This window comes from Pezoporus wallicus, unplaced genomic scaffold, assembly GCF_028554395.1.
Source record: "Pezoporus wallicus isolate ANWC-B61680 ecotype Strahan unplaced genomic scaffold, APGP_CSIRO_Pwel_v1 contig_8805, whole genome shotgun sequence".
NCBI lineage: Eukaryota > Metazoa > Chordata > Aves > Psittaciformes > Psittacidae > Pezoporus > Pezoporus wallicus.
The window spans coordinates 280,691-302,140 of NW_026637668.1; the positions used below are offsets into that span (position 1 = coordinate 280,691).

Below are 21,450 nucleotides of genomic sequence, written 5' to 3' on the forward strand. Positions count from 1 at the left end.
CCTCTGCAGCAGCCTTTGGCTGGGTTTAATAAATTCATTTAGTTTGTATGCCTCTTCTTTGCTAATTAACCATGTGAACCCATGATCATCTTCCTGGACACGACAATTTATTACCCTTCCCCAGCTTTCTCTAGTGCTTGTATTCTTTTTTCATCACAAGTTTCTCTCCTGTAGTGAGACTGTCTTGCATTCTATTTCTGAGTTTGCCCAGCACTTAATTTTCCCAGCCCTTCCAGTGACTAATGAGTGTGTTTGGTTTGGGTTTAATGTACTAATCATACTTGGTGCCATTCAGTAGCTTTACTGCACTTTTGCTGCTCTACCTATGAAGAACATGATGCTTTTTTATGATAACACGCTCCTACGATTCCTGTCTGTGGTCTTAGATTTTCTCGTGGCTTTAAAAGGACTGAGCAAATGCAAAGGCAAGGGGGCATTAATGAAGTTCCACTGCTTGAAAAGAACTTTAGTTGTGAAGTTCTTTTCCTGTCTCACACTGTGATTCTTTTATTTTAGAGTATGATGAAGATTTTGAAGCAGATGAGGAAGTTAATGAAGAGGGACAGACCAATGATCAAATGAATGGGATGTCAAAGTCACCCTCAGATGATAAAAACCATAATTTAGACTATGAAAATGAGAGCAAAACCTCATCACAGAAAGCACTGCAGACCTCTGACAGCGAGGAGGATGAAAGTGATGGGTATTCCGACAGCAGCTCTGAGGATGATGAACAAGGTTAGTGTTTTTTGTAACGAGGCTTGGAGAAGCCGACCTGATGTATATCCAGTACATCTGTTGATAGGAAAACCCATGCAATTCCTATGGAATTGGTAAAAGATAACTGTTTTATCTCTTACTAATTCTACCTTCTGTCACTGACATACAGCCAAACCCAGTGGCAGGGTGTGTGTGTGGCAGCTCACAGCAGGCTTTGCTGAACTAGTTAGAAATGGAGATGGAGCCAGTCAGCAAATTAGCTCTAAACACTTGAGCGAGTGAGCACTGTTTCTCAAGGTGAATGGAAACACTACTTTCACATTTGTGTTTGTGGGTGAGTTAAGCAGAGGTGATCCAGCTGCTTGTGACAAGGTTGCAGCTGCAAGAAAGGTCCAGGCTTTTTACGGGAAGTACAAAATCCACCAGAGTGTGAAATCAGGTTTGAAAGATCCTGGTTTATAAAACCAATCACTGCCGTGGCCCCAGAGAGTCTTGGTTTTTGTTCTCTCTGATCACTCGTGAGCTGTGAACAGTCAGTGAGCTCTGCTTCCACTGTCACTTTTGGAGAAAGGGGGCAGAGGAGCTGCCCTTACCTCATTATCCCTGCTCTTTGCTGAGGCTGTAGGAAGAGACAGGTAATGCTCTGACTTGGCATTCGGTATTTTGTGTAAGGAGCAGTTACCAAATAACAGGTGGGGAGCCAGGGGGGCTTTTAGAAGTCTAAACATGCCAGTACAATAAGTAATGAGAGACGCATGGATTAGGAGCTAAGGATACTGATGAAAGAGCCTTTATGTTATGTTGTGAATGGATCTGTTCTGTGCTCGGAGCTGCGTGACTGCTCCCCATGGGTGTAAAACACTGTCAACAAGAGGAGCAGTGCTTCCAACATTTATCTTCTCAGGACAGGAAGCCTGAAGGGAGCTCCTGAGTCCTTATTTACTACTGGTAAAAGGTAGACTGTAAGATCAGATAGGGATGGTTTAAGGTCACTGCAAGCTTTGTGAGACATTTCAGATCATTAAAGCTTTGGATTTCTAGGGACTTTGCATTTAAGTTTGAAGGCCAGGATGATCTTTTGTTCTGGATTAAGTGATTAATGTTCCAAGAGGTTTCTGTGCTCGGGGTGGTAGAAGTATCCAGAAACCAGTTGGTATCTACTTCTTGGTGCTTGCACAGAATGTGTTACAGCCAGTAAAGAGTGGAACCCAAACTGGTCAGGGTGTTTCCTGAATAGTGTAGGAAAGGTTCATCATCTCCCAGAGGTCTATTTGCTGTTACCTGGTGGCACTGAGTCCTCATCTAGTTTTATCCAGATTCCTTAAAGAAAATAAGCTTTTCACATTGTTTCCCTCTGGGCAGTGATACCTTGAACACAAATCCCAAGAGTTTTCATTCCTCTTTCCTATCTGTTGATCTTTTATATTTCCTCTTTGTAATGAAATCTTTCTCCTGTTGTTTTCTGCCATAGCTCAGAAGAGATAGAGAGATAAAAAAGGTGGGGGCTTTTCCCAATGGAGCTGTACCAGTAAATCTATAAAAACTAAGGGTTCCTTGGTAATTCTGAGGACAAGAAGATTTTTCCATTTGGATGGAGAACTCTTGCTCTCTAGAAATAGTTTACATGGAAATATTTCAAGCAACTTCCGTAGCAACTTCTAGTTCCATTGTTGGGACTCAAGAACCTATTTGAAAACTTTTCTGAGTCACATTTTAGGGGTGCTTTTGGAGTGTATTTCTGTGTGATTGATGGTTCTAATCTGGTTCATTTCTGTTGTCAGAAAAAAAACATGCTAAATAGCTTTGACTTTAACCCTTTGATACATCTGGGCAGTGTTCTTCTATTACCCTTACTGGAGTTTTGCCACAATACCCTCAGATGGTGTGATTCAGAGGCTGATACCAGATGAGTGTCTGTCCCTTTGTGCACAGCAAAGGGAACTAGTGGCCAATGAAGGCAGATGTAGTGACAAATGCTACACCAAAGTTCTGTTTGCTGTTTCTAGGTGGGAGGCCTGTGCACTCTCTCTCATCCGTCAGCACCCAGTACAGCAGCGAAGATGACTCTCGTGCTGAAACAATGAAAGATGATGTTGAGGGCAAAGAGGAGCATAACGATGAAAGGGCATCTAATAACACAGCACATGAACAGTTTGGAAATGAGAATGGGGAGAATAAACTGCACAGAGTGGAGGAAAATCAGGAAACTTCTGTACTGGAAGAGGAAGGGATAGATGGAGCACAAAAGGCAAAACCAGATCTAACAGCAAGGGGAGACAATGGAATTTTTCATGAAAATACAACAGCAGTACAGCATAAAAGTCCTGAAGTTAACAGGGAACTCAACGAGGCTGCGTCAGTCCAAAGTGACACAGGGGAAGATGAGGAGAACACCAGTACTGGGAGAGGTGATGGGGAAGAAGGTGTTCTAGTGCCTTTGGAAAGCAGTGTGACAGAAGTGGAGGACAGCAATGATGAGGATCCTCGCAGTGACGAAGGAGGAGGTGAGTACAGTCCCTGCCACAACTGTGAGTGGCTGGTGCATACAAGGGTTGCTGTGTTTAGCTTTGTACTCCTTCGTGGTGCAGCATGGGGAATGCCACTGCTGAACTGGTTTCAAGCTTCTGCAATGCTCTGTGCTGCTGTGAGATAAATAACCACCCAGAATGTCGCCTGGGTTTATTGGTTCTTTTCTAGTGTTGCCAATGTAACCCAATCTGTGTGCCAACTGGAGGACAGTTTATACTGTCAAAATGCTAGCTCAAAAATAACACTAAAAATTACCCTGGGAATCTTGGTGCAGCAGATGAAGGCTAGACTGTCAGTTGATCCGTGGTTGTGCTGCTTCACTCTGGCATGGACTTGTTGGCAAGGAGTAAATCTATCAGTTGTGACACCTCGTTTCTACTGTTGACAAAATGGGCATTGTGCAGTTTCAACCTTGCCTTCCAGGGAAACTTCATGGGCAGTTAATAAGAGGTTTGCCACATGAGCAAGGTTTGCATTATCATATCTGGGGAATAAGAAAAAATGTGAGCCTTGCTTTGCAATGCCATCCAAGTCATGGGGAAATGTGTTGGATACTGTTAAATGAGGCAGAACAGCATCTGTGCTGGTGCTGACATAAGGGACAGCCACAGGCCATGGTAGATGGAATTTCCAGTTGTCTTTCTGTGTGCTGGGTTTGCAGTGGAATGTAGAATGCTTTTCCTTTATGTCACAGCAGGTTTTGGCTCTGTTTCTATGGCTGTTTACAGCATTGCATCCAAGGTAGCTGTGTGTGGAATAAACAGTTTGACTGCTGGTGCTTAATGCTTGGCAAGTCCATTGCTGCTGGGTTACTTTGTCTTGTGCATTACTCTTGCTTTGCTATGCAATCAGAATTGAGACAGTGACAGTAACACACTAGTCACTGAAGAGTGCTGAAGTCTTCAAAGAAGTTTGCTTCTGGAACCCTTCTCTTCCCTTGTGGGAAAGAAACTTCAGTCTCAGCACCTTTTCCTCTAGGCTCAGATGAGTTGGGTGAGGACTGCTGAAGGAGAAGGAACTTTAAAAACCTGGAGGACAGAGATTGTGCTGTAGTAGAAAACCAAGGAAAGACCCATCGGATGTGCCAGGCTGGTAATCTGGCACTGAGTTAGCCAAGAGAATAGTGTTGTTCTTTGGTGGCATGAATTCCTTTGTGCTCACATCAAGCACTCATGGTTCCATGGCTCTAGGTTTAAACAGAGATCCCCTATCGCATACAGATAGTCTGAATGTAACAGAATTCACTTCTTGATCAAGTCCTGCATCATCTCTGCTGCCAGGAGACTACCTGAGACTCAGGGACAGTGCAGATCAAGAGAGGGCAAGACAAGTCATTGACTCATGACAGCTGCAGACAGGAACATCTTCCTAAGTTGCAGATAGATTTTTCCCTGTCTACATGAAGTTTGTCTAGGTAAATTTTATAGTAAATAAAGAGTTGCCAAGAAACTGTGTGGAGAGCAGTGAAAGGAAAAGATAACACTTTTTGAGGTATAATGGGCCTGCTAAAGAAATACGGTGGGGTAATAAAGGCAGTATGGGAATCCTGGCTTATCCCAGGCACTTTGCACAGTGGCTGCCGTGATAAAGATTCTAATGCAAAATGTAGGGAGATCTAATGAGGGTGCTGAGGCGCTGGCACAGGGTGCCCAGAGAAGCTGTGGCTGCCCCATCCCTGGCAGTGTTCAAGGCCAGGCTGGACACAGGGGCTTGGAGCAAGCTGCTCTAGTGGAAGGTGTCCCTGCCCGTGGCAGGGGTTGGAGCTGTAGGAGCTGTAAGGTCCCTTCCAACCCAAACCAGTCTGGGATTCTGTGATGCTAGGAAACGCCTGATGGTTACACCTCCCACTACTCCAGCCCTGCAACAGGCTGAGATTAGAAGCCCCTGGAGATACCAGGGTCAAAAGAGCTCAGCCCTTTACTGGGAGCGCAGAACTGGTTCTCAGTCTGCTCTTGGGCCTCCCTCACTTTTTCACATGAACTTCCCTGTGGGACTGGTCATTCCCATCAGCCTCCATTGAGATGAGATGGGTACGGTGCTGTTCTGGCTTTGCCCCTGCAAGACCCATCGTGCTCTGCTCGTGACAGGGTTTCTCACAGCCAGTGCTGTCATTAACAGTGCAGAACGTGTTCAGCAGAGAAAACTGCGTGTGTGAAGAAAGCAAAAGGTTCAAAGTGCTCCTCTGGGTGCTCTTCTGGGTGGCTCCTGGGCAGGCCAGTGCCCAGCATGACAGCTCTGTCAGGAGCATAGACATAGCTGGGACAGCCCCTGCTGCGTGTTCTGGTCCTGCTGCGTGTTCTGGTCCTGCTGCGCTCCTTGTGACAAGGAGCTGCTGATCCTAAGAGAGAAGTGCTGTGAGCAGTGCTTGTCACCCTGCCGGGCCCCTGAACCCTGACGTGTCACCCCCCTTTGGCAGAGGTTGCACAGGCAGTGACTGCAGAGCATGCAGCTGCCCTAGAGCCAGAGCAGCAAATGTGCACCACACCTGGCAAAGCACCGGCTGGGAGGAGGTGCTGCCTGTACCCTGCGGCAGGCAGCCAAGGGGTGTCCTGGAGCTGAAAGCTTCTTGTCTGCCCTGAATGACTGGAGCAGGATGCGCACGACTGCAGAGACCGCGTCAGGATCCCAGGAGGAACCTTATGAACCTCCCTGCTGAGCTTCCATGGCTCCTTACTGCTTCCCCCCAGTGAAGGGGGAGAGCAGGGAGTGAAGCTGCCGCTGCCCTTTGGGAGCTGTGGCCCAGGCAACTGGGGGCTTGTGCTGCCTTGTGGTCCCCAGGCTGAAGTGGTTGTTTGGAAATGCGCTCACAGTTCTGTTCAGAAGGGTGGTGCATGCAGGGTGCTGATGGGGTAGGACCAATGAGTGTAAGCATGAAGTACGAGGAACCACAGGAGGAGGAGGAAGAGAAAATAGACACAAAATTGAAAACAAGAAGAATAATGCCATAGGCAAGGGTGGGTGGAAAACCAGAATCAGCAGGGGAGGAAGAAACAGCCCCATAGGAAAAAGCGGAGAGGTGGGGAAAAGGTGAGAGCAGAGAGTGTGCATGGGAAGAGGGAGGCAGGGATGTGGGAAGAGAAGAGTGCTGTTTCTGGGAAGATCGTTGGTGAAGATACTGAAAAGTGTCTGTGTTCTCACTGAGCCTGGAGAAGAACTTGTCTTCTAGAAACATCTAGAAACCAGGACACGGAAGAAGTGTCCCTGCAGCTCTTCTGCTGTGTAGATGAAGCTGGGAAGTGTACTCCATGTCACCTGCAGTAATAAGATCTGAAATGTTGTGATTGTCTCCTCTAAGACCTGAACCCTGGGCTTGACTGAAGTCTCAAGTACAAGCAGTTCGCTGAGTTTCTCCCTTTTGGACAAGGACTTGGCTGTTCTGTATTTGGAATGTATGAGCACCGGCACCATCCTGGCAGCAACAGGGATTACACAGGTCTCACACTGACAGCCACAACACAAACCAAGGCAGGAGCTGTTGCAGAGATGCACCTGAAGGGCTGCAGTTCCTCGTGGGCACAGCCGGCAGTAAAACCAGAAGCAAGGTTTGGTTTTATGCTGCCAGTCAATGTCAGTAGCAACCTTGGAAGTGATCTGTGTGAGAGGCTAAGCCAGTAACTGCAACAGGAAAGGAAAGATACAGAAAGCTGGTAGAACTTGGAGGGAGAAGCCTGTCTGCTGGAGGGGAGAGCTCCTGGGAGAGGTTTGGGAGGGACTGGACTGTGTATGTAGCTGGAACACTGCTCATAGAGAGCTTGTTCAGTTTTTCTATCTTGAAAGCCACTTGCATAATCCTCCAGCAAGGCATAAGCAAGAGTGGGAGGGATTTTACTTCAGCAAAGCATTTGACACAGTTTCCCACAGCATCCTCACAGCTAAATTGAGGAAGTGTGGACTGGATGATCAGGTAGTGAGGTGGACTGCGAACTGGCTGAAGGAGAGAAGCCAGAGAGTTGTAGTCTATGGGGCTGAGTCTAGTTGGAGGCCTGTAACTAGTGGAGTGCCTCAAGGGTCAGTACTGGGACCGGTATTATTTAATATATTCATCAACGATTTAGATGAGGGAATTGAGTGTACTATCAGCAAGTTTGCTGATGACACTAAGCTGGGAGGAGTGGCTGACACGCCAGAAGGCTGTGCTGCCATCCAGCGAGACCTGGACAGGCTGGTGAGTTGGGCAGGGAATAACTTGATGAAATATAACAAGGGGAAGTGTAGAGTCCTGCATCTGGGCAGGAACAACCCCAGGTTCCAGTATAGGTTGGGAAACGACCTGTTAGAGAGCAGTGTAGGGGAGAGGGACCTGGGGGTCCTAGTGGACGACAGGATGACCATGAGCCAACACTGTGCCCTTGTGGCTAAGAAGGCCAGTGGCATCCTGGGGTGTATTAGAAGGGGGTGGTTAGTAGGTCGAGAGAGGTCCTCCTTCCCCTCTACTCTGCCCTGGTGAGACCCCATCTGGAATATTGTGTCCAGCTCTGGGCCCCTCAGTTCAAGAAGGACAGGGAGCTGCTGGAGAGAGTCCAGCGAAGGGCAACAAAGATGATTAGGGGAGTGGAGCATCTCCCTTATGAGGAAAGACTGAGGGAGCTGGGTCTCTATAGTTTGGAGAAGAGGAGACTGAGGGGTGACCTTATAAGTGTCTATAAATATATAAAGGGGGAGTGTCACGAGGATGGAGCCAGGCTCTACTCAGTGGCAAACAATGATAGGACAAGGGGTAATGGGTACAAACTGGAACACAAGAGGTTCCACTTAAACTTGAGAAGAAACTTCTTCTCAGTGAGGGTGACGGAACACTGGAACAGGCTGCCCAGGGAGGTTGTGGAGTCTCCTTCCCTGGAGACATTCAAAACCCGCCTGGACACATTCCTGTGTAACACTATCTAGGTGTTCGTGCTCCGGCAGGGGGATTGGACTAGATGATCTTTCGAGGTCCCTTCCAATCTCTAGCATACTGTGATACTGTGATACTGTGGATGCAGTCTTAACAATAACGTTGAACATGTGACTTGGCTGTGAAGGCTCATTGCATGTACAGAGCACAATAATTCCCACTTAGCTGCAGCTAAGCACAAGTCTTTGGTCACTTGTGTTAGTTTGAGGGATTGGGGAATCCTCAGAACTGCAGTTGGGAGCTTAATATAGCATTTTAAAACCATGTTCATAAACCAATAATGATTTTATATCTATAAACCAATGCTGTTGCTTGAGTGTTGACCAGCCTCAGAGCAAAGCAACCTCGCTGTCTGTGAAATGTGCAAGGTTGCTGCTCTGTGCATCAGTGGAGCTCCTGCGTGGCTCTTCCCTTGCATTCTGAGTGGTTGTCTGCTTTTGGGTTTACTCTTTTATTTAACTGTAATTACCTTCCTGCTGGTGAGGGCTCACACGGCTCCGGTCGGGCCGGCCCCAGCATTCCAGCTCTGGGGTCAGCTGAGATTGCTGAGTGACTTCCATGCTCCTCTTGCTTTTTAACAGTTTCTCTTGCTTGCTCTCTTGTAACCCTGTGCCAGTTTTTGATGATTGCAAACCAGCCCAGGCGGAGGTGGCAAAGGCAGTTGGAAATGATCACCATGTGAATTCCGAACCTGAACCTGGTGATTCCCATGTGGATGAGGAAGAAGAGCACGTAACAAGTGCAGAGCATGGTGACAGTGAAGGTGAGGTCAGCTGTCCATTGGGGATGTGAATTAAATCTTATTCATCTGAAGTCTCTTTATAGAAGCGTTTGCCTTTTCTTTCCTAGGCTCCAGACCCTCCTTGTGCTCTTTCCTTACTTGTGTACAATGGGGTGATGCCTAGCTACCTTCTGTACCCATGTATCATTAATGCTTTTTTGGCAGTTATAATGGTCCTAGGTAAAGAATCCAGGCCATGGGAAAACTGGCTGCCAGTCAAGGGAACAGCTGTGGGAAGCAGGAATCTAGTGAGCTTCCCTTCGCTTCCAGCTGGCACAGGGCTGCCTTGGGAAAGGGAAGGACAGGAGCGACAGACTTGATCCCCAGGCTGTTCCCTATGTGTCTCCCAAGCCCACCTCCCTCTTAGCAGTTGGCGTAATTGTCAGGGAGGAAACTTCAACTTGATCCTGATTCCCACTGAGAACTTTTCTGGTCCAGCCACCCTGGCAGCTTACTGCTGCAGACAGCAGAGCCTTGCATGTTGTACATTAAAGCCACCCTGCTGCAGTGAGCCACAGGGACAGGACATGATAAGATTCCACTCCACAGTAGCAATGAGGCTGAAAAGAGCAGAAAACCAGAGGTGAAAACTAACTTCAGTCTGCTCTGGCTATTGCTCTTCCTTTCCCTTCCTCCATCCTCTAACAGGCAGAATAGGTCTTCTATATTGCATTAAAGTGCTGGTTGCGCACTGTCTTCATTGAATCATAGAACCATAGAATAGTTAGGGTTGGAAGGGACCTTAAGATCATCCAGTTCCAAAACCCCTGCCGTGGGCAGGGACACCTCACACTAAACCATCTCACCCAAGGCTCTGTCCAACCTGGCCTTGAGCACCACCAGGGATGGAGCATTCACAACTTCCCTGGGCAACCCATTCCCGTGCCTCACCACCCTCACAGGAAAGAATTTCCTCCTTATATCCAATCTAAACTTCCCCTGTTTAAGTTTGAACCCGTTACCCCTTGTCCTGTCACTACAGTCCCTAATGAAGAGTCCCTCCCCAGCATCCCTATAGGCCCCCTTCAGATACTGGAAGGCTGCTCTGAGGTCTCCACGCAGCTTCTCTTCTCCAGGCTGAACAGCCCCAAATTTCTCAGCCTATCTTCATACAAGAGGTGCTCCAGCCCCTGAGCATCCTCGTGGCCTCCTCTAGACTTGTTCCAACAGTTCCATGTCCTTTTTATGCTGAGGACACCAGAACTGCACACAATGCTCCAGGTGAGGTCTCACAAGAGCAGAGTAGAGGGGCAGGATCACCTCCTTCGACCTGCTGGTCACGCTCCTTCGGATGCAGCGCAGGATACGGTTGGTTTCTGGGCTTGCAAGCGCACACTGAAGCCGGCTCATGTTCATTTTCTCATTGACCAGCACCCCCAAGTCCTTCTCCTTGGGCTGCTCTGAATCTCTTCACTGCCCAACCTGTAGCTGTGCCTGGGATTGCTCTGACCCAGGTGCTCCGACCCAGGTCTTCTACATTGGTACATTCATCCAGTGTGTTCCAAGTGTTTTTCAGGCCAACTGGGAGCCTTTTAGTCTTCTTGCTCTACATAGTCCAAGAACAAACAGGCTTGTAGGGTTTGTTGTCTTTCATCCAGGAGGTGTATGCAGGAGGCTGGAGGTTCCTTCTCATCTCTGGTCTGTCAGTAATAATTGTCCTCTCAGTAATTCTTTCTCTTATGATATTGCTTCAGCTGGCAGCAAAAACTGTCTAGAACATTTAATTTCCAAGCCCAGTGGTCTTTGTGTGTTGGTCTCCACAAAGATCTATGTTTCTGATGTACAGACCAGGGCAGAGAACATGTTGTTCCTGGACTTTGCCCAGTTTGAGAGAGGGTGGCTTGGAAAAGACATTGCTCCTTCCTCCTTGCAGTGGCACAAAACTTCTCAGCTCCTAAAGAACAGGAACCTGCCAGGTTTGCATGGAACACAGGTGCAGCAGTACAGGGTGCTGGGGTGATGGCTGGGGACACATCCTGGAACACTGGATTCCCAGGGGGTGGGAATCGATGCTGTGCTATTGCCCTGGTGTAATTACAGCACCCATGGGCAGTTCCCCATTCTGCAGGAGCAGCTGAGGATTCTTCCTGTGTGTGCCTGTTTCACATGAGCGGTTTGCACCTATTTCTGCGTGTTTGAATGTCACTGTAGCTGTAGCTCACGCACCCGAGGTCCCAGAGAAGGCCGGTCAGGGAGGAGGGCGCGCAGGCAGGCCCACCAGAGCTGGAGGCTGGTCATGCATTGATGTCTTGGCTTCAGTGAGGTGTTCTAGGCACCAGAAGAACAGCATTGGGAGCACAGCCAGAGCATGGTGGGTGATGAGAACAGCACAGCAAGTTTTCTTCTCGTCACCATGCCGATGTCACTTCATTGCTCGGGTCAGATCACATCCTTAATGATAACCCTGTAAACAGCCTTCACACTAACACAGTTCTCAGTAAAACTAATGTTTGATTGTTCCCTAATAGCACCAGATGCAGCCTCCTTGGTAGAAGGAGCAAGAACACTTGACGAGCAGAAGGCAGCAAAACAAGCGGTACAAGATGGGCAGATGGAAGGGGAGAAGCAAGCACTTGAGGAGGAAAAATCTGTGGCTGAGGGAGGAGATGCTCGATCCAAAGAGGCAGAAGAAGTGGCACGGGTGGGAGATCTGCTGCCCAAGGAGGACACCGTGGCTGTGCTGCTGATGGAGAGTCTGCTCGCGGTGCGGGAATCTGCACCTGAGGAGAGCACCCGGGCAGAAGGAGATCCCAAAGGACAGGAGACATGGAAGGGAGCGGAGACTGGTGCAGAGGTGGCACCCGGGGAACAGGAGGGTGTGATGGAGGGGATGGGGAGCCTGGCAGCATGGGGAGGGCAGGAACCTGAGGCCATGCAGGGGGTTAGTTCTGCAGGTCATGGTGTTGAGGTGGTTGAGATGGTGTATGAGGCTGTGCAAGGGGAAGGTTCTGCAGGTCAGGGTGTTGTGATTGAGATGGTGTCTGAGGGTGTTCAGGAGGGAGTATCTGCAGGTCACGGTGTTGTTAGTGAGATGGTGTCTGAGGGTGTTCAGGAGGGAGCATCTGCAGGTCACGGTGTTGTGATTGAGATGGTGTCTGAGGACTTGCAGGAGGGAGGTTCTGAAGGTCAGGATGTTGTGAGTGAGGTGGTGAATGAGGTCACGCAGGAGGCAGGATCTGCAGGTCAGGGTGTTGTGAATGAGATGGTGTCTGAGGACTCGCAGGAGGGAGGTTCTGCAGGTCAGGGTATTGTGATTGAAATGGTGTCTGAGGGTGTTCAGGAGGGAGGATCTTCAGATCACGGTGTTGTGATTGAGATGGTGTCTGAGGGTGTTCAGGAGGGAGGATCTTCAGATCACGGTGTTGTGATTGAGATGGTGTCTGAGGACTTGCAGGAGGGAGGTTCTGAAGGTCAGGATGTTGTGAGTGAGGTGGTGAATGAGGTCACGCAGGAGGCAGGATCTGCAGGTCAGGGTGTTGTGATTGAGATGGTGTCTGAGGACTTGCAGGAGGGGGGTTCTGCAGGTCAGGGTGTTGTGATTGAGACGGTGTCTGAGGGTGTTCAGGAGGGAGGATCTTCAGATCACGGTGTTGTAATTGAGACGGTGTCTGAGGGTGTTCAGGAGGGAGGATCTTCAGATCACGGTGTTGTGATTGAGATGGTTTCTGAGGACTTGCAGGAGGGAGGTTCTGAAGGTCAGGATGTTGTGAGTGAGGTGGTGAATGAGGTCACGCAGGAGGCAGGATCTGCAGGTCAGGGTGTTGTGATTGAGATGGTGTCTGAGGACTTGCAGGAGGGAGGTTCTGCAGGTCAGTGTGTTGTGATTGAGATGGTGTCTGAGGGTGCTCAGGAGGGAGGATCTTCAGATCACGGTGTTGTGATTGAGATGGTGTCTGAGGACTTGCAGGAGGGAGGTTCTGAAGGTCAGGATGTTGTGAGTGAGGTGGTGAATGAGGTCACGCCGGAGGCAGGATCTGCAGGTCAGGGTGTTGTGATTGAGATGGTGTCTGAGGACGTGCAGGAGGGGGGTTCTGCAGGTCAGGGTGTTGTGATTGAGATGGGGTCTGAGGGTGTTCAGGAGGGAGGATCTTCAGATCACGGTGTTGTGATTGAGATGGTGTCTGAGGACTTCCAGGAGGGAGGTTCTGAAGGTCAGGGTGTTGTGAGTGAGGTATTGAATGAGGTCACGCAGGAGGCAGGATCTGCAGGTCAGGGTGTTGTGATTGAGATGGTGTCTGAGGACTTGGAGGAGGGGGGTTCTGAAGGTCAGGGTGTTGTGAGTGAGGTGGTGAATGAGGTCACGCAGGAGGCAGGTCCTGCAGGTCAGGGTGTTGTGATTGAGATGATGTCTGAGGGTGTGCAGGAGGGAGGATCTGCAGGTCACAGTGTTGTTAGTGAGGTGGTGAATGAGGTCACGCAGGAGGCTGGTTCTGCAGGTCACAGTATTGTGATTGCGATGGTGTCTGAGGACTTGGAGGAGGGGGGTTCTGAAGGTCAGGGTGTCGTGAGTGAGGTGGTGAATGAGGTCACGCAGGAGGCAGGTCCTGCAGGTCAGGGTGTTGTGATTGAGATGGTGTCTGAGGACTTGCAGGAGGGAGGTTCTGAAGGTCACGGTGTTGTGTCTGAGATGGTGTCAGAGGACTTGCAGGAGGCAGGATCTGCAGGTCAGGGTGTTGTGATTGGGATGGTGTCTGAATGTGTTCAGGAGGGAGGATATGCAGGTCGGGGTGTTGTGATTGAGATGGTGTCTGAGGAATTGCAGGAGGGAGGTTCTGTAGGTCAGGGTGTTGTGACTGAGATGGTGATTGAGGGTGTTCAGGAGGGAGGTTCTGCAGGTCAGGGTGTTGTTGTGATTGAGGTGGTGTCTGAAACTGTGCAAGGGGAAGGTTCTGCAGGTCAGGATGTTGTGAGTGAGGTGGTGTCTGAGGACTTGCAGGAGGGAGGTTCTGAAGGTCAGGGTCTTGTGATTGAGATGGTGTCTAAAACTGTGCAAGGAGAAGGTTCTGCAGGTCAAGGTGTTGTTAGTGAGGTGGTGAATGAGGTCATGCAGGAGGCAGGTTCTGCAGGTCAGGGTATTGTGATTGAGATGGTGTCTGAGGACTTGGAGGAGGGAGGTTCTGCAGGTCAGGGTGTTGTGATTGAGATGATGTCTGAGGGTGTTCAGGAAGGAGGCTCTGCAGGTCAGGGTGGTGTTGTGAGTGAGATGGTGAATGAGGTCACGCAGGAGTCAGATTCTGCAGGTCAGGGTGTTGTGATTGAGATGGTGTCTGAGGGCTTGCAGAAGGGAAGTTCTGTGGGTGAGGGTGTTGTTGTGAGTGAGATGGTGTCTGAGAGTGTTCAGGAGGAATGTTCTGGAGGTCAGGATGTTTTGATTGAGCTAGTGTCTGAGGGTGTTCAGGAGGGAAGATCTGCAGGTCAGTGTGTTGTTGTGAGTGAGGTGGTGAATGAGGTCATGCAGGAGTCAGATTCTGCAGGTCAGGTTGTTGTGATTGAGATGGTGTCTGCGGGTGTTCAGGAGGGAGGTTCTGCAGGTCAGGGTGTTGTGGAGGAGGGTGAGATGCTGTATGAGACTGTGCAGGAGGGAAGTTTTGCAGGTCAGGGTGTTGTGAGGGAAGGGGAGATGGTGTATGAGGCTGCGCAGGAGGGAGGTTTTGAAGGTCAAAGTGGTGTTGTGACTGAGATGGTGTCTGAAACTGTGCAAAGGGAAGGTTCTGCAGGTCAGGGTGTTGATGTGAGTGAGATGGTGTCTGAGGCTGTGCTGGAGGGGTGTTCTGCAGGAAAGGGTGTTGTAGATGTGAGTGAGATGGTGTCTGAGGCTGTGCAGGAAGGAGGTACTGAAGGTCAGGGTATTGTTGTGAGTGCGATGGTGTGCGAGGACTTGCAGGAGGGACGTTCTGTAGGTGAGGGTGTTGTTGACAGTGAGATGGTGTCTGAGGCTATGCAAGGGGGAAGTTCTGCAGGTCAGGGTGTTGTGAGTGAGATGGTGTCTGAGGCAATGCAATGGGAAGGTTCTGCAGCTCAGGGTGTTGTTGTGAGTGGTGTGGTGTCTGAGGTCACACCGGAGCGACATTCTCCAGGTCAGGGTGTTGTTGTGAGTGAGATGGTGTCAGAGGCTCTGAAGGAGGGAGCTTCTACATGTCAGGGTGTTGTGGAGGTGTGTGAGATGGTGTTTGACGCCACCGAGGAGGGAGGTTCTGCAGGTCAGGGAGTTGTGAGTGAGATGGTGTTTGAGGGTGTGCGAGAGGGAGGTTCTGTGAGTCAGGTTGTTGCTCTGAGTGAGATTGTGTGTGAGGATTTGCAGGAGGGAGGTTCTGCAGGTCACGGTGTTGTAGATGTGAATGAAGTGGTTTCTGAGGTCAGTAAGGAGGAAGGTTCTGCGGGTGAGGGTGTTATGAGTGAGTTGGTGACTGAGGTCACGCAGGAGGCAGGTTCTGCAGGTCAGGGTGTTGTGGAAGTGGTTGAGATAGTGTCTGAGGCTGTGCAGGAGGGATGTTCTGTAGGTCAAGGTGCTGTTGTGAGTGAGATGGTGTCCGAGGCTGTGCAGGAGGGAGATTCTGCAGGTCAAAGTGTTGTTTTGGGTGAGATGGTGTCTGAGGCCATGCAGGAGGGAGGTTCTGCTGGCCAGGGTGTTTTTGTGAATGAGGTGGTGTCTGATGCTGTGCAGGAGGGAGATTTGGCAGGTCAAGGTGTTGTGAGTGAGATGGTTTCTAAGCCTATGCAGGGGGTTGGTTCTGCAGGTGAAGGTGTTTTTGTGTGTGAGGTGGTGTCTGAAGCTGTGCAAGGGAGGGATTCTTTAGGCCAGGTTGTTCTGAGCGAGATGGTGTCTGAGGCTGTGCAGGAGGGAGTTTCTGCATGTCGGGGTGTTGTGAGTGAGACAGTGTCTAAGCCTATGCAGGAGGGATGTTCTCCAGGTCAGGGTGTTGTTATGAGTGAGATGGTGTCTGAGGCTGTGCAGGAGGGAGTTTCTGCATGTCAGGTTGTTGTGAGTGAGACAGTATCTAAGCCTGTGCAGGAGGGAGGTTCTGCAGGTCAGGGTGTTGTGAGTGAGATGGTGTCTGAGGCTGTGCAGGAGGGAGGTTCTGCAGGTGAAGGTGTTGTGAGTGAGGTGGTGTCTGAGGCTGTCCAGGAGGGAGGTTCTGCAGGTAAAGGTGTTGTTGTGAGTGAAGTGATGTCTGAGGCCTTGCAGGAGGGAAGTTCTGCAGGTGAAGATGTTGTGAGTCAGATGGTGTCTGAGGATCTGCAGGATGGAGGTTCTGCAGGTCAGGGTGTTGTTGTGAGTGAAGTGATGTCTGAGGCCTTGCAGGAGGGAAGTTCTGCAGGTGAAGATGTTGTGAGTCAGATGGTGTCTGAGGATCTGCAGGATGGAGATTCTGCAGGTCTAGGTGTTGTGAGCGAGATGGTTTCTAACGCTGTGCAGGAGGGAGGTTCTGCAGGTCAGGGTGTTGTTTTGAGTGAGATGGTATGTGAGGTCCCGCAGGAGGGAGGTTCTGCAGGTCAGGGTGTTGTGAGTGCGGTGGTGTCTAAAGTCATGCAGGGGGGAGTTGATAAAGGTCAGGATGTTGTGAGTGCGATGGTGTCTGAGGTCACGAAGGTGGCAGGTTCTGCAGGTCAGGTTGCTGTTGTGAGTGGGATGGTATCTCAGGCTGTGCAAGGGAGAGGTTCCGCAGGTCAGGGTGTTGTGGAGGAGGGTGAGATGGAGTCTGAGCCTCTGCAGGAGGGAGGTTCTGCAGGTCAGGGTGTTGTTGTGAGTGAGATTGTGTCTGGTGCCGTGCAGAAGGGAGGTTCTGCAGGTCAGTGTGTTGGAGATGTGAGTGAGATGGTGTTGGAGGTCACGCAGGAGGGAGGTTCTGCTGGTCAGGGTGTTGTTGAGTGTGAGGTGGTTTCTGAGGCTGTGCAGGAGGAGTGTTCTGCAGGTCAGTGTGTTGTAGATGTGAGTGAGATGGTGTCTGAGGTCACACAGGAGGGAGGTTCTGCTGGTCAAGGTGTTGTGAGTGAGATGGTGTCTGCGGCTGTGCAGAAGGGGTGTTCTGCAGGTCAAGGTGCTGTTGTGAGTGAGATGGTATCTGAGGTCAAGCAGGAGAGAGATTCTGCAGGTCAGGGTGTTGTTGTGAGTGAAATTGTGTCTGGTGCCATGCAGGAGGGAGGTTCTGCAGGTCAGGGTGTTGTTGTGAGTGAGATTGTGTCTGGTGCCGTGCAGGAGGGAGGTTCTGCAGGTCAGGGTGTTGTTGTGAGTGAGATTGTGTCTGGTGTCCTGCAGGAGGGAGGTTCTGCAGGTCAGGGTGTTGTTGTGAGTGAGATTGTGTCTGGTGTCCTGCAGGAGGGAGGTTCTGCAGGTCAGGGTGTTGTTGTGAGTGAGATTGTGTCTGGTGTCCTGCAGGAGGGAGGTTCTGCAGGTCAGGGTGTTGTTGTGAGTGAGATTGTGTCTGGTGTCCTGCAGGAGGGAGGTTCTGCAGGTCAGGGTGTTGTTGTGAGTGAGATTGTGTCTGGTGTCCTGCAGGAGGGAGGTTCTGCACATCAGGGTGTTGTGGAGACGGAAGAGATTGTGTCTGAAGCAATGAAGGAGGTAGGTTCTGCAGGTCAGGGGGTTGTTGTGAGTGAGATGGTGTCTGAGGCCATGCAGGAGAGAGGTTCTGCAGGTCAGGCCATTATAGAAGTGAGTGAGATGGTGTCTGAGGTCATGCAGGAGGGAGGTTCTTTAGGCCAGGGTGTTGCTGTGAGTGAGATGGTGCCTGAGGCTATGCAGGAGGAAGGTTCTGCAGGTCAGGCTGTTATAGATGTGAGTGAGGTGATATCTGAGGCTCTTCTGGAAAGAGGTTCTATGGGTCAAGGTGTTGTGAGTGAGATGGTGTCTGAGGTCAGGCGGGAGAATGGTTCTACATGTCAGGGTGTTGTTTTGAGTGAGATGGTGTGTGAGGTCATGCAGGAGGGAGGTTCTGCATGTCAGGGTGTTGTGAGTGAGATGGTGTCGGAGGCCACTCAGGAGGGAGGCTCTGTAGGTCAGGATGCTGTTGTGTGTAAGATGGTATCTGAAGTCATGCAGGAGGGAGGCTCTGCAGGTCAGGGTGTTGTTGTGAGTGGGATGGGGTCTGAGGACTTACAGGAGAGAGATTCTGCAGATCAGGGTGTTGTTTTGGGTGAGATGGTGTCTGAGGCTGTGCAGGAGGGAGGTTCTGAATGTCAGGGTGTTGTTGTGAGTGCGATGGTGTCTGAAGCTACAGAGGAGGAAGGTGCTGCAGGTCAGGGTGTTGTTGTGAGTGCGATGGTGTCTGAAGCTACAGAGGAGGAAGGTGCTGCAGGTCAGGGTGTTGTTGTGAGTGCAATGGTGTCTGAAGCTACAGAGGAGGAAGGTGCTGCAGGTCAGGGTGTTGTTGTGAGTGCGATGGTGTCTGAAGCTACAGAGGAGGAAGGTGCTGCAGGTCAGGGTGTTGTTGTGAGTGCAATGGTGTCTGAAGCCGTGCACGAGGGAGGTTCTACAGGTCAGGGTGTTGTGGAGGTGAGTGAGGTATTGTCTGGGGCTGTGCAGGAGGGAGCTTCTACAGGTCAGGGTGTTGTGGAGGTGGTTGAGATGGTGTCTGAAGCCACACAGGAGAAAGGTGCTGCAGGTCAGGGTGTTGCTGTGAATGAGATGGTGTCTGAGGCTGTGCAGGAGGGAGGTTCTGGAGGTCAAGGTGTTGTTGTGAGTGAGGTGGTGTCTGAGGACTTGCAGGTGGGAGGTTCTGCAGGTCAGGTTGTTGGTGTGAGTGAGGTGGTGTCTGAGGACTTGCACGATGGAGGTTCCGCAGGTCAGGATGTTGGTGTGAGTGAGGTGGTGTCTGAGGCTGTGCAGGAGGGAGGTTCTGGAGGTCAAGGTGTTGGTGTGAGTGAGGTGGTGTCTGAGGACTTGCAGGAGGGAGGTTCTGCAGGTCAGGTTGTTGGTGTGAGTGAGGTGGTGTCTGAGGACTTGCAGGAGGGAGGTTCTGCAGGTCAGGTTGTTGGTGTGAGTGAGATGGTGTCTGAGGACTTGCATGATGGAGGTTCTGCAGGTCAGAGTGTTGTTGTAAGTGAGATGGTGTCTGAGGACTTGCAGGAAGGAGGTTCTGCAGGTGTTGTGAGTGAGATAGTATCTGAGAGTGTTCAGGAGGGAGGTTCTGCAGGTCACGGTGTTGTTGTGAGTGAGATGGTGTCTGAGGGCTTTCACAATGGAGGTTCTGCAGGTCAGGGTGTTGTAATTGAGATGGTGTCTGAGGTCATGCAGGAGGGAGGTTCTGCAGGTCAGGGTGTTGTTGTGAGTGAGATGGTGTCTGAGGACTTACAGGAGAGAGATTCTACAGGTCAAGGTGTTGTTTTGGATGAGATGGTGTCTGAGGATGTGCAGGAGGGAGGTTCTGAATGTCAGGGTGTTGTTGTGCGTGAGATGGTGTCTCAAGCCACAGAGGATGAAGGTGCTGCAAGGCAGGGTGTTGTGAGTGCGATGGTGTCTGAAGCCGTGCACGAGGGTGGTTCTACATGTCAGAGTGTTGTGGAGGTGGTTGAGATGGTGTCTGAAGCCACACAGGAGGAAGGTGCTGCAGGTCAGGGTGTTGTTGTGCGTGAGATGGTGTTTGGGGTGGTGCAGAAGGGAGGTTCTGCTGGTCAGGGTGTTGTGGAAGTGGTTGAGATGGTGTCTGAGGCTATGCAGGAGGAAGGTTCTGCAGGTCAGGGTGTTGTAGATGTGAGTGAGATGATATCTGAGGCCCTGCTGGAAAGAGGTTCTATGGGTCAGAGTGTTGTTGTGAGTGAGATGGTGTCTGAGGGCACGTGGGAGGGTGGTTCTACGTGTCAGGGTGTTGTTTTGAGTAAGATGGTGTGTGAGGACACGCAGGAGGGAGGTTCTGCATGTCAGGGTGTTGTGAGTGAGACGGTGTCTGAGGGTGTGCAAGGGGAATGTTCTGCAGCTCAAGTTGTTGTTAATGAGATGGTGTCTGAGGCGGTACAGGAGGGAGTTTCTGCATGTGAAGGTGTTATGAGTGAGGTGGTGGCTAAGGCTGTGCAGGATGGGGGTTCTGGAGGTCAAGGTGTTTTTGTGTGTGAGATGGTGTCTGCAGCTGTACAGGAGGGAGGTTCCGCAGGTCAGGGTGTTGTGAGTGAGGTGGTGTCTGAGGCCTTGCAGGATGGATGTTCTGCAGGTCAGGGTGTTGTGAGTGAGGTGATGTCTGAGGCCTTGCAGGATGGAGGTTCCGCAGGTCAGGGTGTTGTGAGTGAGGTGGTGTCTGAGGCATTGCAGGATGGAGGTTCTGCAGGTCAGGGTGTTGTAGAAGTGAGTGTAATGGTGTCTGAGGCTGTACAGAAGGGGTGTTCTGCAGGTCAGGGTGCTGCTGTGAGTGAGATGGTGTCTGAGGCTGTACAGGAGGGAGGTTCTGCAGGTCAGGGTGTTGTTGTGAGTGAGATGGTTTCTGAGGCCTTGCAGGAGGGGTGCTCTGCAGGTCAAGGTGTTGTGAGTGAGGTGGTGTCTGAGGCTGTGCAGGGGGGGTGTTCTGCAGGTCAGGGTGTTGTGAGTGAGATGGTGTCTGTGGCCTTGCAGGAGGGAGGTTCTGCAGGTCAAGATGTTCTTGTGAGTGAGACAGTGTGTGAGGCTGTGCAAGGGAGAGGTTCTGCAGGTCAGGGTGTTTTGGAGGTAGTTGATGTGGTGTCTCAGGGTGTGGAGGAGGGAGATTCTCCAGGTCAGGATGTCATGGAGGTGTGTGAGATGGTGTCTGAGGCTGTACAGGAGGGAGGTTCTGCAAGTCAGGATGTTACTGTGCGCGATACGGTGTCTGAGTCCGTGCAAGGGTGGGGTTCTGCAGGTGAAGGTGTTGTGAGTGAAATAGTGTCTGAGGCTGTGCTGGAGGGGGGTTCTGCAGGTCAGGGTGGAGTTGTGAGTGAGATGGTGTCTGAGGACTTGCATGATGGAGGTTCTGCAGGTCAGAGTGTTGTTGTAAGTGAGATGGTGTCTGAGGACTTGCAGGAAGGAGGTTCTGCAGGTGTTGTTGTGAGTGAGATAGTATCTGAGAGTGTTCAGGAGGGAGGTTCTGCAGGTCACGGTGTTGTTGTGAGTGAGATGGTGTCTGAGGCTGTGCTGGAGGGGGGTTCTGCAGGTCAAGATGTTAGTGAGATGGTGTCTGAGTCCATGCAAGGAGGGGGTTCTGCAGGTGAAGGTGTTGTTGTGAGTGAGATGGTGTCTGAGGCTGTGCTGGAGAGGGGTTCTGCAGGTCAAGGTGTTGTGAGTGAGATGGTGTCTGAGTCCATGCAAGGAGGGGGTTCTGCAGGTGAAGGTGTTGTTGTGAGTGAGATGGTGTCTGAGGCTGTGCTGGAGGGGGATTCTGCAGGTCAAGGTGTTGTTGTGAGTGAGATTGTGTCTGAGGCTGTGCTGGAGGGGGGTTCTACAGGTCAAGGTGTTGTGAGTGAGATGGTGTCTGAGTCCATGCAAGGAGGGGGTTCTGCAGGTGAAGGTGTTGTTGTGAGTGAGATGGTGTCTGAGGCTGTGCTGGAGGGGGATTCTGCAGGTCAAGGTGTTGTTGTGAGTGAGATT

General features: G+C 50.8%; 1 protein-coding gene and 1 long non-coding RNA gene across 4 annotated transcripts in view; both read left to right on the top strand.

Annotated features, from left to right (window-relative positions):
- Window positions 1–21,450, top strand: part of ERICH3 (glutamate rich 3) — a 40,815-nt gene that overhangs the window by 16,039 nt on the left and 3,326 nt on the right. For all 3 annotated transcript variants that reach the window (XM_057407163.1, XM_057407161.1, XM_057407162.1), the window contains exons 12-15: window positions 517–738; window positions 2,727–3,224; window positions 8,760–8,906; window positions 11,393–11,718. In XM_057407163.1, coding sequence (XP_057263146.1) covers window positions 517–738; window positions 2,727–3,224; window positions 8,760–8,906; window positions 11,393–11,718 — 1,193 coding nt within the window. The remainder of the gene's footprint in view (window positions 1–516; window positions 739–2,726; window positions 3,225–8,759; window positions 8,907–11,392; window positions 11,719–21,450) is intronic.
- On the top strand, window positions 12,813–20,348 carry LOC130598079 (uncharacterized). The gene is made up of 4 exons (XR_008971935.1): window positions 12,813–12,858; window positions 15,958–16,000; window positions 17,615–17,683; window positions 20,246–20,348. It is a non-coding gene; the product is annotated as an uncharacterized LOC130598079 (long non-coding RNA).